The 20,154-nt window shown below is 48.6% G+C and overlaps 1 protein-coding gene across 1 annotated transcript; it reads right to left on the reverse strand.

Moving 5' to 3' along the window:
* Positions 1-1,103: 1,103 nt before the first annotated feature.
* Positions 1,104-16,594, reverse strand: LOC123990256 (suppressor of tumorigenicity 14 protein). The gene is made up of 15 exons (XM_046290841.1): positions 16,468-16,594; positions 15,910-15,990; positions 15,543-15,762; positions 13,741-13,881; positions 12,888-12,987; positions 12,536-12,645; positions 11,833-11,966; positions 9,312-9,416; positions 9,049-9,159; positions 4,412-4,525; positions 4,160-4,279; positions 3,342-3,525; positions 2,474-2,745; positions 2,065-2,201; positions 1,104-1,902 (listed from the first exon to the last, which is right to left on the reverse strand). Exons 1-15 carry the CDS (start codon positions 16,592-16,594, stop codon positions 1,735-1,737), a joined length of 2,124 nt encoding a protein of 707 aa, XP_046146797.1. The 3' UTR covers positions 1,104-1,734.
* Positions 16,595-20,154: the final 3,560 nt, after the last annotated feature.

A 20,154-nucleotide genomic window follows, 5' to 3' on the forward strand; every position in this document is an offset into this window, starting at 1 on the left:
AGTCAGGACAGACAGACCACTGGGATGATAAGGAGTGGGGACAGGGGAAGTGGAGAGAGGGGAACAGTCAGGACAGACAGACCACTGGGATGATAAGGAGTGGGGACAGGGGAAGTGGAGAGAGGGGAACAGTCAGGACAGACAGACCACTGGGATGATAAGAGGTGGGGACAGGGGAAGTGGAGAGAGGGGAACAGTCAGGACAGACAGACCACTGGGATGATAAGGAGTGGGGACAGGGGAAGTGGAGAGAGGGGAACAGTCAGGACAGACAGACCACTGGGATGATAAGGAGTGGGGACAGGGGAAGTGGAGAGAGGGGAACAGTCAGGACAGACAGACCACTGGGATGATAAGGAGTGGGGACAGGGGAAGTGGAGAGAGGGGAACAGTCAGGACAGACAGACCACTGGGATGATAAGGAGTGGGGACAGGGGAAGTGGAGAGAGGGGAACAGTCAGGACAGACAGACCACTGGGATGATAAGGAGTGGGGACAGGGGAAGTGGAGAGAGGGGAACAGTCAGGACAGACAGACCACTGGGATGATAAGGAGTGGGGACAGGGAAGTGGAGAGAGGGGAACAGTCAGGACAGACAGACCACTGGGAAGATAAGGAGTGGGGACAGGGGAAGTGGAGAGAGGGGAACAGTCAGGACAGACAGACCACTGGGATGATAAGGAGTGGGGACAGGGGAAGTGGAGAGAGGGGAACAGTCAGGACAGACAGACCACTGGGATGATAAGGAGTGGGGACAGGGGAAGTGGAGAGGGGAACAGTCAGGACAGACAGACCACTGGGAAGATAAGGAGTGGGGACTGGGGAAGTGGAGAGAGGGGAACAGTCAGGACAGACAGACCACTGGGATGATAAGGAGTGGGGACAGGGGAAGTGGAGAGAGGGGAACAGTCAGGACAGACAGACCACTGGGAAGATAAGGAGTGGGGACAGGGGAAGTGGAGAGAGGGGAACAGTCAGGACAGACAGACCACTGGGATGATAAGGAGTGGGGACAGGGGAAGTAGAGAGAGGGGAACTGAGTCACCCTAAACACACACACACTGGGTAAACAAACAGACAGAGAAAACACACAGGACAGACAGACCACTGGGATGATAAGGGACAAGTGGGGAGAGAGGAACAGTCAGGAGGACAATGGACACCATGAGGTGACAAAGAGAGGTGCTTGGCCATACATGAAGAGGGGGTGGGTATGATGGGGTGGGGAGTAACAGTTGATAATGATGTCAGTGACATGGGGCCTGGTATAAATCATAAAGCAGGGGCTGCGTGGTGATGTCTTTTTACCCCCGTTACAGTGACATGGGGCCTGGTATAAATCATAAAGCAGGGGCTGCGTGGTGATGTCTTTTTACCCCCGTTACAGTCACATGGGGCCTGGTATAAATCATAAAGCAGGGGCTGCGTGGTGATGTCTTTTTACCCCCGTTACAGTGACATGGGGCCTGGTATAAATCATAAAGCAGGGGCTGCGTGGTGATGTCTTTTTACCCCCGTTACAGTGACATGGGGCCTGGTATAAATCATAAAGCAGGGGCTGTGTGGTGATGTCTTTTTACCCCCGTTACAGTGACATGGGGCCTGGTATAAATCATAAAGCAGGGGCTGCGTGGTGATGTCTTTTTACCCCCGTTACAGTGACATGGTGCCAGCCACAGAGTCTGTTCACATGCTGATGTCATCTAGACGTCTGTCTGTCAGTCTGCCAGTCTGTCAGACCTGTCCTTTAGTCTGCAGGTGGATCCAGTCCGTGAACTTGGTGACCTGTGTGTAGACTCCAGGGCGGTTCTGCCGAGCGCACCCCTCCCCCCAGCTCACGATCCCCGCCAGGAACCACCGCCGACCCCTCTCTAGACACACCAGAGGACCCCCTGAGTCACCCTAAACACACACACACACGTTTAAACACAGACAGACATGTAAACAGGAAAACACACAGGAAAACATACACACAGATAAAACTCAGCAAAGACAATGTAGAGGCACTTTAACACACACAATGACAAAACAAACACATACACACACTCAGAAACCCCTCCTCACCTGACAGGCATCCACTCCTCCCTGCAGGTTGCCAGCACACAGCATCCTGGGAGTGACAGCGTCCTCATATAGCTTGTTACAGTTGTTCCTGTTGATGATCTTCACTGTGGCCTCCTGCAGCAGAGATGCCAGCTCACCTGGAACAAACACAGGAAGTCAGTAACACTTCGTTTTATATAGCTAGTTCTGTTAGAGTTAGTATTTACCTGGTATTTACAACAACAAAAATATGTGCAAGCACCTGGAACTCAACAGAACATTCTTTATAGAATGTTGTATGAACGGTAACTAGCTGCCAAATCGTACAAGGATTCCAAAGAGACCAAAGTGTGTCAGTTGTCATGTTGGACACATTGTCTGTTTTCTGCCAGGTATCCAACATCAGCCATTATCCCTGGGCAACTCTTACCATCCTCCATCAGGACCCCCCAGCCCGTGACGTGGCAGCTGGTCCCGGTGGTGAAGGCGTGGGAAGAGGCGGGGACACAGACGGGCTGTACCAAGTCATTGAAGTAGACAGGGGTGCTGAGCTCCAGCAGGGCGATGTCGTAGTCAGAGGTAAACTGGTCGTACTGGGAGTGGAGGATGATACGACGGATCTGTCTGGTGGCTGCAGCGTTGCTGGCCGTGTTCATCACACGCACGCCCATGTAGGCACGCCAAGACCGCGCATCAGAGTACCTACACACACAGCCATGCAGGGACACATATTGAAGTACACAGGCACACTAATCATTATTACAGTAATGCTGATGATGATGATGAGGATTATTATTATGATGATGATGATGATAACGATGATAAGGACTATGATGTTTTTGATTTTTGATTTGATTTGATTTGGATCTCTTTTAGTCCCCATTTGAACTAATCTTCCAAGAGTCCTTAAACATTGAAATACAATTTATAATGATGATGATGATGATGATGATAAGGACTGTGATGATGATGAGGAGGAGGAGGACTATGATGATGATGAGGAGGACAATGATGATGATGATGAGGACTATGATGATGATGATAAGGACTATGATGATGATGATGAGGACTATGATGATGACTATTATGATGATGATGATAAGGACCATGATGATAATGATAAGGACTATGATGATGATGATAAGGACTATGATGATGATGACAAGGACTATGATGATGATGATAAGGACTATGATGATGATGATGATGAGGAGGACTATGATGATGTTGACGATGATCATCATCACAAAGAAACGAATGAACACAGCAATGCTGACTACAATAACTAAGCATCTCACTTGATGGTGTCAGAGTCCTGGAAGCAGTGTGCAGCAGAGATGAGCCAGCGGCTGGTGACCAGGGTCGCTCCACACACATGCCCATAGCGCTCCATCTGTAGACTGACCTGCCACGGCCACGCCCCCGTCCCCGCATCAGACCCGCCCACTATCTTAGCACGCTTCCTGGGCCGGGTGCCACAACCTGGGGGGAAAGTAACTGGTGTAAAAATGTGTTATAACTGGTGCATGTAGGTTCATACGTATGTTATAACTAGTATATGTAGGTTCATACATGTGTTATAACTGGTGTATGTAGGTTCATACGTATGTTATACCTAGTATATGTAGGTTCATACATGTGTTATAACTGGTATATGTAGGTTCATACGTGTGTTATAACTGGCATATGTAGGTTCATACATGTGTTATAACTGGTATATGTAGGTTCATACATGTGTTATAACTGGTATATATATGTAGGTTCATACATGTGTTATAACTGGTATATGTAGGTTCATACATGTGTTATAACTGGTATATGTAGGTTCATACATGTGTTATAACTGGTATATGTAGGTTCATACGTGTGTTATAACTGGTATATATAGGTTCATACATGTGTTATAACTGGTATATGTAGGTTCATACATGTGTTATAACTGGTATATGTAGGTTCATACATGTGTTATAACTGGTATATGTAGGTTCATACGTGTGTTATAACTGGTATATATAGGTTCATACATGTGTTATAACTGGTATATGTAGGTTCATACGTGTGTTATAACTGGTATGTGTAGGCTCATACGTGTGTTATAAGTGGTAATGAGTCTCACCGCAGCGCGTCTCGTCTGATCCATCAGAACAGTCTTTGATGCCGTCACACTCTGGGTTGACCTTATTCACACACTTCCCATTGGCACACTTATAGGAGGATGGAGAGCAGCCCTTATGGACTGGACACACAGGAAGAGAGGGAGGGAGGGGAAAACAGAGAAAGAGAGAGGGATTGAGGATTGGATGAATATAAACAAAGAAAGATGCAGACGGATAGAAGGACGGATGGACCAATTGACAGACGGACTCACATGCTTTAGTGCAGTTGATCTCATCACTGCGGTCCTTGCAGTCTATGACACCATCACAAACGGAGGACTTGGAGACGCACACCTTGTTGTGGCACATGTGGTAGCATTGACCTGCTGGGGGGACAACAAATCAATTCAAATGTTATTTGTCACATGCCACGAACCTTACCGTTAAATGCTTACTTATAAGCCCTTAACCAACAAGGCAGTTCAAGAAATAGAGATAATAAAATATTTACTAAATAAACGAAAGTAAAAAAATAAATAAAAAGTAAAACAATAAAATAACAATAACGAGGCAATATACAGGGGGTACCAGTTAGTCAATGTGCAGGGGTACAGGTTAGTAATGAGGCTATATACAGGGGGTACCCGTTAGTCATTGTGCAGGGGTACAGGTTAGTAATGAGGCAATATACAGGGGGTACCGGTTAGTCAATGTGCAGGGGTACAGGTTAGTAATGAGGCTATATACAGGGGGTACCGGTTAGTCAATGTGCAGGGGTACAGGTTAGTAATGAGGCTATATACAGGGGGTACCTGTTAGTCAATGTGCAGGGGTACAGGTTAGTAATGAGGCAATATACAGGGGGTACCGGTTAGTCAATGTGCAGGGGTACAGGTTAGTCGAGGTAATTTGTACATGTAGGTAGGGGTAAAGTGACTATGCATAGATAATAAACAGCAAGTAGCAGCAGTGTAAAACAAAGGGGGAAGGGGGTCAATGTAAATAGTCAGAGTGGCCAGTTGATTAATTGTTCAGCAGTCTTATGCATTGTGGTTAGAAGCTGTTATGGAAACTTTTGGACCTAGAGTTGGTGCTCCAGTACCACTTGCCATGCGGTAGTAGAGAGAACAGTCTATGACTTGGGTGACTGGAGTCTCTGACAATTATTTGGGCCTTCCTCTGACACCGCCTGGTATAGAGGTCCTGGATGGCAGGAAGCTTGGCCCCAGTGATGTACTTGGCCGTACACAGGACCCTCTGTAGCGCCTTACGGTCAGATGCCGAGCAGTTGCCATACCAGGCGGTGATGCAACCTGTCAGGATGCTCTTGATGGTGCAGCTGTAGAACTTTTTGAGGATCAGGGGACCCATGCCAAATCTTTTCAGTCTCCTGAGGGGAAGAAGGTGTTGTCGTGCCCTATTCATGACTGTCTTGGTGTTTGTACCATGATAGTTTGCTGATGATGTGGACACCAAGGATCCGCTCTACTACAGCCCTGTTGGTGTAAATGGGGGAGTGTTTAGCCCTCCTTTTCCTGTAGTCCACGATCAGCTCCTTTGTCTTGCTCACGTTGAGGGAGAAGTCTCTGACCTCCTCCTTATAGGCTGTCTCATCATTGTCGGTGATCAGATCTACCAAATCAAATCAAATCAAATGTATTTATAAAGCCCTTACATCAGCCGATGTTACAAAGTGCTGTACCGAAACCCAGTCTAAAGCATCAAACAGCAAGCAATGCAGGTGTAGCACGGTGGCTAGGAAAAACTCCCTAGAAAGGCCAGAACCTAGGAAGAAACCTAGAGAGGAACCAGGCTATGAGGTGTGGCCAGCCCTGTTCTGGCTGTGCGAGGTTGAGATTATAACAGAACATGGCCAAGATGTTCAAATGTTCATCATTCAGAGTATCTCTTCCGCTCCTGCTGTCTCTAGAGAGTTGAAAACAGCATGTCTGGGACAGGTAGGACGTCCGGTGAACAGGTCAGGATACCATAGCCGCCGGCAGAACATTTGAAACTGGAGCAGTGGCACGACCAGGTGGACTGGAGGCAGCAAGGATTCATCAGGTAGTCTGGGGCTCAGGTCCTCCAGGAGAGAGAAAGAGAGAACAACACTGTTGTGTAGTCAGCAATCTTAATGATGGTGTTGGAGTTGTGCTTGGCCACGCAGGCGTGGGTGAACAGGGAGTACAGCAGAGGAATAAGCACACACCCCTGAGGGGCCCAGTGTTGAGGATCAGCCTGGCAGATGTGTTGTTGCCTACTCTTACCACCTGGGGGCGGCACATCAGGAATTCCAGGATCCAGTTGCAGAGGGAGGTGTTTAGTCCCAGTGTCCTTAGCTTAGTGATGAGCTTTGAGGGCACTATGGAGTTGAACGCTGAGCTGTCGTCAATGAACAGCATTCTCACATAGGTGTTACTTTTGTCCAGGTGGGAAAGGGAAGTGTGGAGTGCAATTGAGATTGTGTCATCTGTAGATCTGTACGGGCGGTGTGCGAATTGGAGTGGGTCTAGGGTGTCCAGGATGATGGTGTTGATGTGAATCATGACCAGCCTTTCAAAGCACTTCATGGCTAACGATGTGAGTGCTACAGGGCGGTAGTCATTTATTCAGGTTACCTTCGCTTTCTTGGGCACAGGGACTATGGTGATCTGCTTGAAACATGTAGGTATTACAGATTCGTCCAGGGAAAGGTTGAAAATGTCAGTGAAGACACTTTACAGTTGGTTCATGCATGCTCTGAGTACACATCCTGGTAATTCGTCTGGCCCTGCGGCCTTGTGAATGTTGACCTGGTTAAAGGTCTGAGCGTGATCACACAGTCGTCCCGAACAGCTGGTGCTCTCATGCATGCTTCAGTGTTGCTTGCCTCAAAGCACACATAAAATGCATTTAGCTTGTCTGGTATGCTTGATTCCCTGGGCAGCCCGCAGCTGGGTTTCCATAATAGTTTGCAAGCCGTGCCACATCCGACGAGCGCCAGCGCCGATGTAGTAGTATTCAATATTAGACTTGTATTGACAGTTTTTCTGTTTGATTGTTTGTCTTGGGGGCGTAATGGAATTTCTTATAAGCGTCCGGATTAGAGTCCCACTCCTTGAACGCAGCAGCTCTAGCCTTTAGCTTGGTGATGATGTTGCCTGTAATCTATGGCTTCTGGTTCAAATATGTACACATGGTCACTGTGGGGAGACATCGTCGATGCACTTATTGATGACGTCGGTGACTGAGGTGATATACTCCTCAATGCAATTGGATGAATCCCGGAACATATTCCAGTCTGTGCTAGGAAAACAGTCCTGTAGCATAGCATCCTTATTATCTGACCACTTCCATATTGAGCGAGTCCCTAGTACTTCCTGCTTTAGTTTTTGCTTGTTAGCAGGAATCAGGAGGATATAATTATGGACAGATTTGCCAAATGGAGGGTGAGGGAGAGCTTTGTATGCATCTCTCTTGTGTGTAGTAAAGGTGGTCTAGAGCTTTTTCCATTGGTTGCAAATGTGACATGCTGGTAGAAATGAGGTAAAACTGATTTAAGTTTGCCTGCATTAAAGTGCCCGGCCACTAGGAGTGCTGCTTCTGGATGAGAATTTTCTTGATGTGCTTATGGCCTTATACAGCTCGTTCAGTTCAGTCTTAGTGTCACATTCTGACCCTAGTTCTTGTGTTATTTCTTTGTTTTAGTTGGTCAGGACGTGAGTTGGGTGGGTATTCTATGTTTTGTGTTTCTGGGATTTGGTTTCTTATTTAGCCTGATATGGTTCTCAATCAGAGGCAGGTGTTAGTCATTGTCTCTGATTGGGAACCATATTTAGGTAGCCTGTTTTCTGTTGGGGTTTCTGGGTGGTTATTTTCAGTCTTTGTGTGTCTGCACCAGATAGAACTGTTTCGGTTGTCACTTTGTTGTTTTGTGTTTTTGACGTGTTCAGTTTTCCATTAAAATGATGAACACTAACCACGCTGCGCTTTGGTCCTCTCTATCTCCAGACGACAACCGTTACACTTAGTGCCAGCATCGGTTTGTGGTGGTAAACAGATGGCTATGAATAATATAGATGAAAACTCTCTGGGTAGATCATGTAGTCTCATGAGGTACTCTACCTCAGGCGAGCAATACCTCGAGACTTCTTTAATGTTAGACATCGTGCACCAGCTGTTCTTGACAAATAGACACACACCCTCACCCCTTGTCTTACCAGACGTAGCTGTTCTGTCCTGCCGATGCATGGAAAACGCAGCCAGCTCTATATTATCTGTGTCGTCGTTCAGCCACGATGCAGTGAAACATAAGATATTCCAGTTTTTAATGTCCCGTTGTTAGGACCATCACGAATGGCGATCATCCAGTTTATTTTCCAGTGGTTGCACGTTGGCCAATAGAACAGATGGTAGAGGCGGGTTACCCACTCGCCAACGAATTCTCACAAGGGACCCCGATCACTACCCCCTGTATTTCCGTCTTTTCTTCACGCAAATTAAGTTTGTTTGAGGTGAGTAATCGCTGTTCTGATATCCAGAAGCTATGTTTGGTCATACGATACGCTAGCAGCAACATTATGTACAAAATAAGTTGTAAACAATTATTATTATTTTTTTAAACGGCACAGTTGGTTAGGAGCACATAAAACGGCTGCCATCCCCCCGGGGGCATTATTATTACAGAGTAAACACCTGACCTAGGGCACGCACGCACTCACGCACACACACACACCACAGAAACGCACCAAGACCCAGAAATGGGGAGAGGGGCCATCCTTACCACAGACCAGTCCTCCATGCAGCTGGCATAATGAAGACAAGTAACAAATGGTCTCACACAACCTTATGATGAATAAACAATGCAATGATTATAAGTAGTTTATAATTAAGATAAAGTGTGTGGTCCAGGCATGTGTATGGTACTCACCACAGTCGGCCTCCTCGCTGCTATCTCCACATTTACTCTGGCTGTTACATTGGCTGCTGTGAGGCCGGCACTGACCGTTCCCACAATACACCTCACCTGGACGACAGGTCGCTACACACAACACAATATACTGGTCTTGTTTTGAAGAAATACAGTACTTAGTGCACAGGCAGATCACTTATGGTGATCTTCATCATCCTTACTGGATACATGTACAGTATGTACAGTGTATGTGAGGAGTTAGAGTGTTGAGGATAACATACAGCATTTAGCCTCGTCCCGTCCGTCTGAACAGTCTCTGACTCCGTCACACACCTTCCTGAGAGGAACACACCTCCCATCCCCACAGCGGAACTGGCGAGGACACACTGAAGAGAGAGAGAGCGGGGGTTGAGAAAGAGAGAGATGAGAGAAAGAGAGACTGACTACAGTATATCTGTATGGGTGAGAACCTGGAATCTACAGGTCTTTCTCAGTTTGTATGGTAGAGTTGAGTATTTCGGTTGTATAGCTCTGTATAGGCTAGTGTAAAGGACGTCACACTGCTTGCTCAGTCAGTACCACGTCCTCCTGATTCCACCTAGTCTTGAACCTAGCACCTCTACCTTGCTAGCACATTTAACAGCCCTCTTGAAGCCTCTTACCAGTCGGCGCCAGTGAAAGTTAACAATTTGGCGGCACAGGTGGCGACACTTCAGTCTGAGGAGTAAGTTTCCCATCCAAATGAACTACACTTGCTGTCTTACTAGTTTGTGGTAGAAGTGTGAGGTAGAGGTGTGTGGTAGAGTTGTTTGGTAAAGGTGTGTGAAACAGGTGTGTCAGGTAGAGTTGTGTGATACAGGTGTGTGGTAGAGGTGTTTGATACAGGTGTCTGTGGTAGAGGTGTTTGATACAGGTGTCTGTGGTAGAGTTGTGTGATACAGGTGTCTGTGGTAGAGGTGTTTGATACAGGTGTCTGTGGTAGAGGTGTTTGATACAGGTGTCTGTGGTAGAGTTGTGTGATACAGGTGTCTGTGGTAGAGGTGTTTGATACAGGTGTCTGTGGTAGAGGTGTTTGATACAGGTGTCTGTGGTAGAGGTGTTTGATACAGGTGTCTGTGGTAGAGGTGTTTGATACAGGTGTCTGTGGTAGAGGTGTTTGATACAGGTGTCTGTGGTAGAGGTGTTTGATACAGGTGTGTGGTAGTGGTAGAGGTGTTTGTGTGTCTGTGGTAGAGGTGTTTGATACAGGTGTGTGTGGTAGAGGTGTTTGATACAGGTGTCTGTGGTAGAGGTGTTTGATACAGGTGTCTGTGGTAGAGGTGTTTGATACAGGTGTGTGGTAGAGGTGTGTGATACAGGTGTCTGTGGTAGAGGTGTTTGATACAGGTGTCTGTGGTAGAGGTGTTTGATACAGGTGTCTGTGGTAGAGGTGTTTGATACAGGTGTCTGTGGTAGAGGTGTTTGATACAGGTGTCTGTGGTAGAGGTGTTTGATACAGGTGTGTGGTAGAGGTGTGTGTGGTAGAGGTGTGTGATACAGGTGTGTGTGGTAGAGGTGTTTGATACAGGTGTCTGTGGTAGAGGTGTTTGATACAGGTGTCTGTGGTAGAGGTGTTTGATACAGGTGTGTGTGGTAGAGGTGTGTGAAACAGGTGTGTCAGGTAGAGTTGTGTTATACAGGTGTGTGGTAGAGGAGTGTGATACAGGTGTGAGGTAGAGGTGTGTGATACAGGTGTGTGTGTGGTAGTGAAGTGTGATACAGGTGTGTGTGGTAGAGTTGTTTGGTAAAGGTGTGTGAAACAGGTGTGTGATACAGGTGTGTGTGTGGTAGAGATGTGTGATACAGGTGTGTGTGGTAGAGTTGTTTGGTAAAGGTGTGTGAAACAGGTGTGTGATACAGGTGTGAGGTAGAGGTGTGTGATACAGGTGTGTGGTAGAGTTGTGTGATACAGGTGTGTGGTAGAGAAGTGTGATACAGGTGTGTGGTAGGGGTGTGTGATACAGGTGTGTGGTAGAGGTGTGTGATACAGGTGTGAGGTAGAGGTGTGTGGTAGATGTGATTGATACAGGTGTGTGTGATAGAGGAGTGTGGTAGAGGGGTGTGATACAGGTGTGTGGTACAGGTGTGTGATACAGGTGCGAGTGTGGTAGAGATGTGTGATACAGGTGTGTGGTAGAGGTGTGTGATACACGTGTGTGATAGAGGTGTGTGATACACGTGTGAGGTAGAGGTGTGTGGTAGATGTGATTGATACAGGTGTGTGTGATAGAAGTGTGAGGTAGAGATGTGTGATAGAGGTGTGTGATACAGGTGTGTGGTAGAGGTGTTTGATACAGGTGTGAGGTAGAGGTGTGTGTGTGATAGAGGTGTGAGGTAGACAAGTGTGATACAGGTGTGTGTGATGTAGAGATGTGTGACACAGGTGTGACGTAGAGGTGTTAAAGATGTGAGGTAGAGGTGTGTGATACAGGTGTGTGATAGAGATGAGTGATACTGGTGTGGTGTGAGGTAGAGGTGTATGAGACAGGTGTGTGGTATTTTTTTATTTTTTTTATTTTTTTACCTTTATTTAACTAGGCAAGATCAGTTAAGAACAAATTCTTATTTTCAATGACGGCCTAGGAACAGTGGGTTAACTGCCTGTTCAGGGGCGGAACGACAGATTTGTACCTTGTCAGCTCGGGGGTTTGAACCTGCAACCTTCCGGTTACTAGTCCAACGCTCTAACCACTAGGCTACCCTGCCACCCCACTTAGTAGAGGTGTGTGAGACAGGTGTGAGGTAGAGGTGTGTGAGACATACTGCTCTCAGGGGAGAAGGCTCTGTAGAGAAGGTAGAAGCCCTTGTGAGTGACAGACTCATCAGAGTGGAAGTGTAGAGAGACGGGAGATGAGTAGGTTTTCTTTCTGCTGCTGTCAGTCATGGGGTTACACAGCCTGAGACAACACACACCACAGTTAATATGACACACACACACACACACACGCACACACGCACGCACGCACGCACGCACGCACGCACGCACGCACGCACACGCACACACACACACACACACACACACACACACACACACACACACACACACACACACACACACACACACACACACACACACACACACACACACACACACACCACCAAATTGTATCTGTCACATGCGTTGAATACAACAAGACCTAGACCTTACAGTGAAACGCTCACTTACAAGCCCAACAATGCAGTTTTAAGAAAAATACCTACAAAAATAAGAAATAAAAGTAACAAATTATTAAAGAGCAGCAGTAAAATAACAATAGCGAGGCTATATACATGGGGTACCAGTACAGAGTCAATGTGCGAGGGCACCGGTTAGTCGAGGTAATTGAGGTGATATGTACATATAGGTAGAGTTTTTAAAGTCACTAAATACATACATAGAGTTCATGTAACATGCACACACCACATAGACATTATTCACATTCACTGTGCAGTATGTCACTAGTACTGCTACCATGGCAACACTTACTTGACCCCTCCAATGTCCAGCCAGTCTTTCTCACAGCCGTCCGAAGACGAAGAGTCCTGGATATTCAACGTCACAATTGTCATGGAGATCAGGTATCCAGGCAACGGCGGCTGAAAGAGACACAATGGAGAGAAGTAGTGGTTCAGATGCAGGAATGTGGAGAGACCTACTGTCAACACACACACACACACACACACACACACACACACACACACACACACACACACACACACACACACACACACACACACACACACACACACACACACACACACACACACACACACACACACACACACACACACACACACACACACACACACACTGTGGGTCTCCTGGGGTGTGAGCTCACCCGTATGGTCCAGCTGCAGTCGATGTTTGGGGGATAGTGGGCAGGGTAGTACGGAGAGGACAGAGTGCCATTCCAGGAGGACAGAGAGCCTCCACAACCTACAGGGGGCGACGGTGACACAGACCACACATCAACAGGAGTCTATAGGACAGCTGTAATAGACATAAGACCTATTGTAAAATACAGACAGTATCTTGGTGACTTGTGTTAGCTCCCAGAGCCAAGGCATTGGACTAACATGGTCTTTATTCTAGAATGTCTGTTACAGAGGTGTAATAAAGAACGAAAGAAAGTCGAACACTCTAAATATGCACCCAATAATTGAATTTACAACCAGCGTTTCGGCAAGCAGTGCCATCCCCAGGGTTGTAGTGTGTGGTAATAGAAAATATTTTTTATAACTAAATCAAGATGGACCACAGCCTGTCATGTCAAACGGGAACAAATTAGTCATAGTGGGCAGAGCGAAGCAGTAGCTCGCGAGATCCTATTGGTGCGTTCTAGCATATATTTGCACATTTCCGTTAGGTAACGTCTAGTCTGTGAAGTGCACGTGTGCAATAACTGAATTTTCCCTTGCTTCTGTCTAAAGAACTACATTTTTAGAAAACTTTTTCTGCAAAACTTAGTCCACTCTGTTCATAACAGATTCTAGTTTTGGGAACAGAAAACTGTATTGAGATGTTTCATCGATATCAAAATTTGCAGAATGACGGTCAAAATCCATCTCGTTCCATCTTCTCCCACTGCCGGCCGGCACTTGGCTTCCTCTCACTAGAGGAAATGCCAAGCGGATGCTTCATATTTATACATCTGGTGAAATAACTGTCTGTGGTAATAGTGTGTCTTTCCTGCTTTGGGAATGGCCTGGAAGTAGGCCTTGAAGATGGCTCCATCTCTCTGTCTGCTGAAGGAGAAGGTGACCAGCATCACGTTACCAGACGACGTCAGCTTCATTACAGGAGATGAGCCAGACACTGGGAGACCACACCACCTGAAATAGACAGATAGAAATGTCACAATACATACAGGCACGCACGCACGCACCACCCACCCACCCACCCACCCACCCACCCACCCACCCACCCACCACCCACGCACCCACGCACCCACGCACCCACCCACCCCGCACGCACGCACCCACCACGCACCCACCCACCCACGCACGCACGCACCCACCCACGCACCCACGCACCCACCCACGCACCCACCCACGCACGCACCCACGCACCCACGCACCCACGCACCCACGCACCCACCCACGCACGCACCCACGCACGCACCCACCCACGCACCCACCCACGCACCCACGCACGCACCCACGCACCCACGCACGCACCCACGCACCGCACCCACGCACCCACCCACGCACCCACCCACGCACGCACCCACGCACGCACGCACCCACCCACGCACGCACCCACGCACGCACCCACGCACCCACACACCCACGCACGCACCCACGCACCCACGCACCCAACGCACGCACCCACGCACCCACGCATGCATGCACGCACCCACGCACCCACGTACCCACCCACACACGCACGCACCCACGCACGCACGCATGCACACACCCACGCACGCACGCCACGCACGCACCCACGCACGCACCCACACACGCACGCACGCACTCACGCATGCACGCACCCACGCACCCACGCACCCACGCACGCATCCACCCACGCACCCACCCACCCACGCACCCACGTACGCACGCTAAATACACAAGAGTGTGAAGGACACCCCTTCAATTTAGTGGAAGTGGCTATTTCAGCCACACCTGTTGCTGATAGGTTTGTAAATATCGAGCACACAGCCATGCAATCTCCATAGACAAGCATTGGCAGTAGAATGGCCTTACTGAAGAGCTCGCGGACTTTCAACGTGGCAGTCAGTTCATCAAATTTCTGCACTGCTAGAGCTGCCCCAGGCAACTGTAAGTGCTGTTATTGTGAAGTGGAAACGTCTAAGAGCAACAATGGCTCAGCCCCGAAGTGGTAGGCCACAGCAGCTCACAGAACAGGACCGCCGAGTACTTAAGTGCGTAAAAATGGTCTGTCCTCATTGCAACAGTCACTAACAAATTCCAAACTGCCTCTGTAGGCAACGTCAGCACAATAACTGTTCGTCGGGAGCTTCATGAAATGGGTTTCCGTGGCAGAGCTGCCGCACACAAGCCTAAGATCACCATGCGCAATGCCAAGCGGCGGCTGGAGTTGTGTAAAGCTTGCCGCCATTTTACTCTGGAGCAGGGTAATTGCGTTCTCTGTAGTGTTGAATCATGCTTCATCATCTGGCAGTCTGACCAACGAATCTGTGTTTGGCGGATGCCAGGAGAACGCTACCTGCCCGAATGCATCGTGCCAACTGAAAAATTTGGTGGAGAAGGAATAATGTTCTGTTCTGTTCTGTTTTAAATTTTTCTTGACTGGCCTGCACAGAGCCCTGACCTCAATCCCATCGAACACCTTCGGGATGAATTGGAACACTGACTGTGAGCCAGGCCTAATCATACAACATCAGTGCCCGACCTCACTAATGCTTTTGTGACTGAATGGAAGCAAGTCCAAGCAGCAATGTTCCAACATCTAATGGAAAGGCATCCCAGAGGAATGGAGGCTGTTATAGTTCATGTATTGTTATATGTCCTACCTGGCGATGATCTTGTTCTGTAGTGGCAACAGGAAGTCGTAGGCAGACAGTTTGTGGGAGGAGCAGCTTCCGGGTGTGGCTCCGTGCAGGGTGAGGACGACAAGACGCACCACATGACCTGACGGGACACGAAGGCGCCACTGGTAGTATGGCTTCTTGGGACTCACCAAGCTCAGGGTACGGTTGTTACCGTACTTCGCATAGAGGTCAAAGGACATTGCTAGGGAGAGGGAAAGATTGGTGTTGCTGTCACCAAGGTTGTGGGTTCATACTTTATAGGTCATACCAGGAAGTGTCTTTGGGTGAAGAGTCTTTGGAGTGACCATATCTGTATGTTTATGTTCTAAGAAAGACAATGATTCCTCACCTTGGAATCCCAGCTGCCACTTGCCACTCTGTAGAGAGTTCTGCAGGGAGTTGGGGTTCTTGATTTTAGCTGCCTTGTCATCTGAATCATAGTCATAGTCTAAACCTGTACACAAATACATACAATATGGTAGGTACGAAATTGAGTTTTAAATGGCATGAGAAGCAAGAATACACACTAAAGAAAGGATTCTGGGAGCTGTAGTCACAGAGAGACAGAGCGTGAGTGAGAGAGAGGCAGAGAGGGAGAGAAAGAGAGAGAGAAAGATAAAGAGATATAGAGAGAGACAGAGAAAGAGAGAGAGAGAGATAAAGAGAGAGAGAGAGAGAGAGAGAGAGAGAGAGAGAGAGAGAGAGAGATAAAGAAAGAGAGAGAGAGAAAGAAAGAGAGAGAGAGAGAGAGAGAGAGAGAGAGAGAGAGAGAGAGAGAGAGAGAGAGAGAGAGAGAGAGAGAAAGAGAGAGAGATAAAGAAAGAGAGAGAGAGAGAGAAAGAGAGAGAGAGAGAGAGAGAGAGAGAGAGAGAGAGAGAGAGAGAGCGAGAGAGAGAAGTTACAGTACCCAGCAGGTTGAGTGATTCGTCGTCTCTCTCCATGTAATAGCGCTCCTCGTTCTGGCTGTACAGCAGCTTATTGGTGCCAGGGAGACGGCGCTGTACACACATTGTACTCCACCGCTGGATCTCCATGGCAACGCCCCCAGGGCCCGAGAACTTACTCCAGTAGAACACGTTCAGTCCATCTGCTCCTTCACTGTCAGCACACACACACACACACACACACACACACACACACACACACACACACACACACACACACACACACACACACACACACACACACACACACACACACACACACACACACACACACACACACACACACACACACACACACACACACACACACACACACACACGCACACACACGCACACACACACACACGGAAGCATACACCGTTATAAAGGGACTACATTACTAACAGTGATTATCTGGTTTCCTGGTGTAGGCTCACATCCAGGGCTCACCTGAAGGCAGTAATTCCTGAGCGTAGGTAGTAGGCGCTCCAGGGAGAGGACTCATACAGCTCTGAGAACTGATCACAACATTGTTATAATGCCATCTCAACGTTGAGAAAAAAACACACATTGGAAAACATACAATGGGATAAACTTTTAACTGAGGAAATGATCCACTGAATGTGATGTCACAGAGTGACATCACAGCACCAAGACTGAGGTCACAGCTGTGTGTGTGTGCATATGTGTGTGTTTTTGAGTATGTTTGTGTATATGTGACACCAGCGCACCTGGCAGAACCTGCAACCTGAGAACAAAAGCCCTTCTCTTTTTTTTATGTGTGTGTGTGGGGGGGGGGGGGGGCATGTTGATGTCTGTGTGCATGCGGATGTGTGCATGTGTGTCTGTGTGTGTCTGTCTGTGCCCATCTGTGTGTGTGACTGGTTTTGTGCAGCACAGAGCTCCATTGTCTCCATACATCCCAGTCAGCCATGTAGAGGTAATGTATATCCTTGGTGGTATGGGTCTGTGGCCCCTGGTTTAATCAACAGAGACCTAATATGGTAACAGAGACCAGTATAGCCAAATTACAGCAATTACTGCAGACCTATTAGGACTTTCAACCCTATCAATTAACTCTACCATGTATATTAACCTTTCTCTGTCTAAAGAGTGTATTCATCTCTTCTCTTGTCTTTCAATGCTTTTCACTCTCTCCTTACACTATCTCTGTGAGTCCTGATCCTTCCTTTCAATCAGTCTCCGCAGTTTCCCTCTCTCTTTGTCTCCACCGCTGCACCTAAATCCATCTCCTTTCTCACCCTGTCCCAACCTGATCTCTCTCTCCTTCCTCACCCTGTCCCAACCTGATCTCTCTCTCCTTCCTCACCCTGTCCCAACCTGATCTCTCTCTCCTTCCTCACCCTGTCCCAACCTGATCTCTCTCTCCTTCCTCACCCTGTCCCAACCTGATCTCTCTCTCCTTCCTCACCCTGTCCCAACCTGATCTCTCTCTCCTTCCTCACCCTGTCCCAACCTGATCTCTCTCTCCTTCCTCACCCTGTCCCAACCTGATCTCTCTCTCCTTCCTCACCCTGTCTCAACCTGATCTCTCTCTCCTTCCTCACCCCGTCCCAACCTGATCTCTCTCTCTCTCTCTCTCTCTCTCTCTCTCTCTCTCTCTCTCTCTCTCTCTCTCTCTCTCTCTCTCTCTCTCTCTCTCTCTCTCTCTCTCTCTCTCTCTCACTCCTCACCCTGTCCCAACCTGATCTCTCTCTCTCCTTCCTCACCCTGTCCCAACCTGATCTCTCTCTCCTTCCTCACCCTGTCCCAACCTGATCTCTCTCTCACTCCTCACCCTGTCCCAACCTGATCGCTCTCTCTCTCTCTCTCTCTCTCTCCTTCCTCACCCTGTCCCAACCTGATCTCTCTCTCCTTCCTCACCCTGTCCCAACCTCTCTCTCTCTCTCTCTCTCTCTCTCTCTCTCTCTCTCTCTCTCTCTCTCTCTCTCTCTCTCTCTCTCTCTCACACTCCTCACCCTGTCCCAACCTGATCTCTCTCTCTCTCTCTCTCTCTCTCACTCCTCACCCTGTCCCAACCTGATCTCTCTCTCTCCTTCCTCACCCTGTCCCAACCTGATCTCTCTCTCTCCTTCCTCACCCTGTCCCAACCTGATCTCTCTCTCTCTCTCACTCCTCACCCTATCCCAACCTGATCTCTCTCTCTCTCTCTCTCTCTCTCTCTCTCTCTCTCTCTCTCTCTCTCTCTCTCTCTCTCACTCCTCACCCTGTCCCAACCTGATCTCTCTCTCCTTCCTCACCCTGTCCCAACCTGATCTCTCTCTCCTCCTCACCCTGTCCCAACCTGATCTCTCTCTCTCTCTCTCTCCTCACCCTATCCCAACCTGATCTCTCTCTCTCTCTCTCTCACCCTGTCCCAACCTGATCTCTCTCTCTCCTTCCTCACCCTGTCCCAACCTGATCTCTCTCTCTCCTTCCTCACCCTGTCCCAACCTGATCTCTCTCTCCTTCCTCACCCTGTCCCAACCTGATCTCTCTCTCACTCCTCACCCTGTCCCAACCTCTCTCTCTCTCTCTCTCTCTCTCTCTCTCTCTCTCTCTCCTCACCCTGTCCCAACCTGATCTCTCCTCACCCTGTCCCAACCTGATCTCTCTCTCCTTCCTCACCCTGTCCCAACCTGATCTCTCTCTCCTTCCTCACCCTGTCCCAACCTGATCTCTCTCTCTCTCACTCCTCACCCTATCCCAACCTGATCTCTCTCTCTCTCTCTCTCTCTCTCTCTCTCTCTCTCTCTCTCTCTCTCTCTCTCTCTCTCTCTCTCTCTCTCTCTCTCTCTCTCTCTCTCTCTCTCTCACTCCTCACCCTGTCCCAACCTGATCTCTCTCTCCTTCCTCACCCTGTCCCAACCTGATCTCTCTCTCCTTCCTCACCCTGTCCCAACCTGATCTCTCTCTCACTCCTCACCCTGTCCCAACCTGATCGCTCTCTCTCTCTCTCTCTCACTCCTCACCCTGTCCCAACCTGATCTCTCTCTCTCTCTCTCTCTCTCTCTCTCTCTCTCTCTCTCTCTCTCTCTCTCTCTCTCTCTCTCTCTCTCTCTCTCTCTCTCTCTCTCTCTCTCTCTCCCTCACTCCTCACCCTGATCTCTCTCTCTCTCTCTCTCTCTCTCTCTCTCTCTCTCTCTCTCTCTCTCTCTCTCTCTCTCTCTCTCTCTCTCCTCACCCTGTCCCAACCTGATCTCTCTCTCTCTCTCTCTCTCTCTCTCTCTCTCTCTCTCTCTCTCTCTCTCTCTCTCTCTCTCTCTCTCTCTCTCTCTCTCTCTCTCTCTCACTCCTCACCCTGTCCCAACCTGATCTCTCTCTCTCTCTCTCTCACTCCTCACCCTGTCCCAACCTGATCTCTCTCTCCTTCCTCACCCTGTCCCAACCTGATCTCTCTCTCTCCTTCCTCACCCTGTCCCAACCTGATCTCTCTCTCTCTCTCTCTCTCTCTCTCTCTCTCTCTCTCTCTCTCTCTCTCTCTCTCTCTCTCTCTCTCTCTCTCTCTCTCTCTCTCTCACTCCTCACCCTGTCCCAACCTGATCTCTCTCTCTCTCGCTCACTCCTCACCCCTTCCCTCGAATCCTCCTTTCGTCTTCCTCTCTCTTCATCTCTTACTCTATCACCCCTCCCCTCCTTCCCCTCCCTCCTCCCAACCCCTTCCCCTCCCA

This window comes from Oncorhynchus gorbuscha, linkage group LG12 (assembly GCF_021184085.1).
Source record: "Oncorhynchus gorbuscha isolate QuinsamMale2020 ecotype Even-year linkage group LG12, OgorEven_v1.0, whole genome shotgun sequence".
NCBI lineage: Eukaryota > Metazoa > Chordata > Actinopteri > Salmoniformes > Salmonidae > Oncorhynchus > Oncorhynchus gorbuscha.

Bases quoted from the DNA above. Each gene is read 5' to 3' on its own strand.
- LOC123990256 (XM_046290841.1), bottom strand. From the start codon at position 16,594: ATGGAGATCCAGCGGTGGAGTACAATGTGTGTACAGCGCCGTCTCCCT. The intron at 12,646-12,887 runs GTGAGCTCACAC...TGTCTCTTTCAG, and splicing joins ACTGCAGCTGGACCATACGG to CCGCCGTTGCCTGGATACCT. The intron at 2,746-3,341 runs GTGAGATGCTTA...CTGTGTGTGTAG, and splicing joins CAGGACTCTGACACCATCAA to GTACTCTGATGCGCGGTCTT.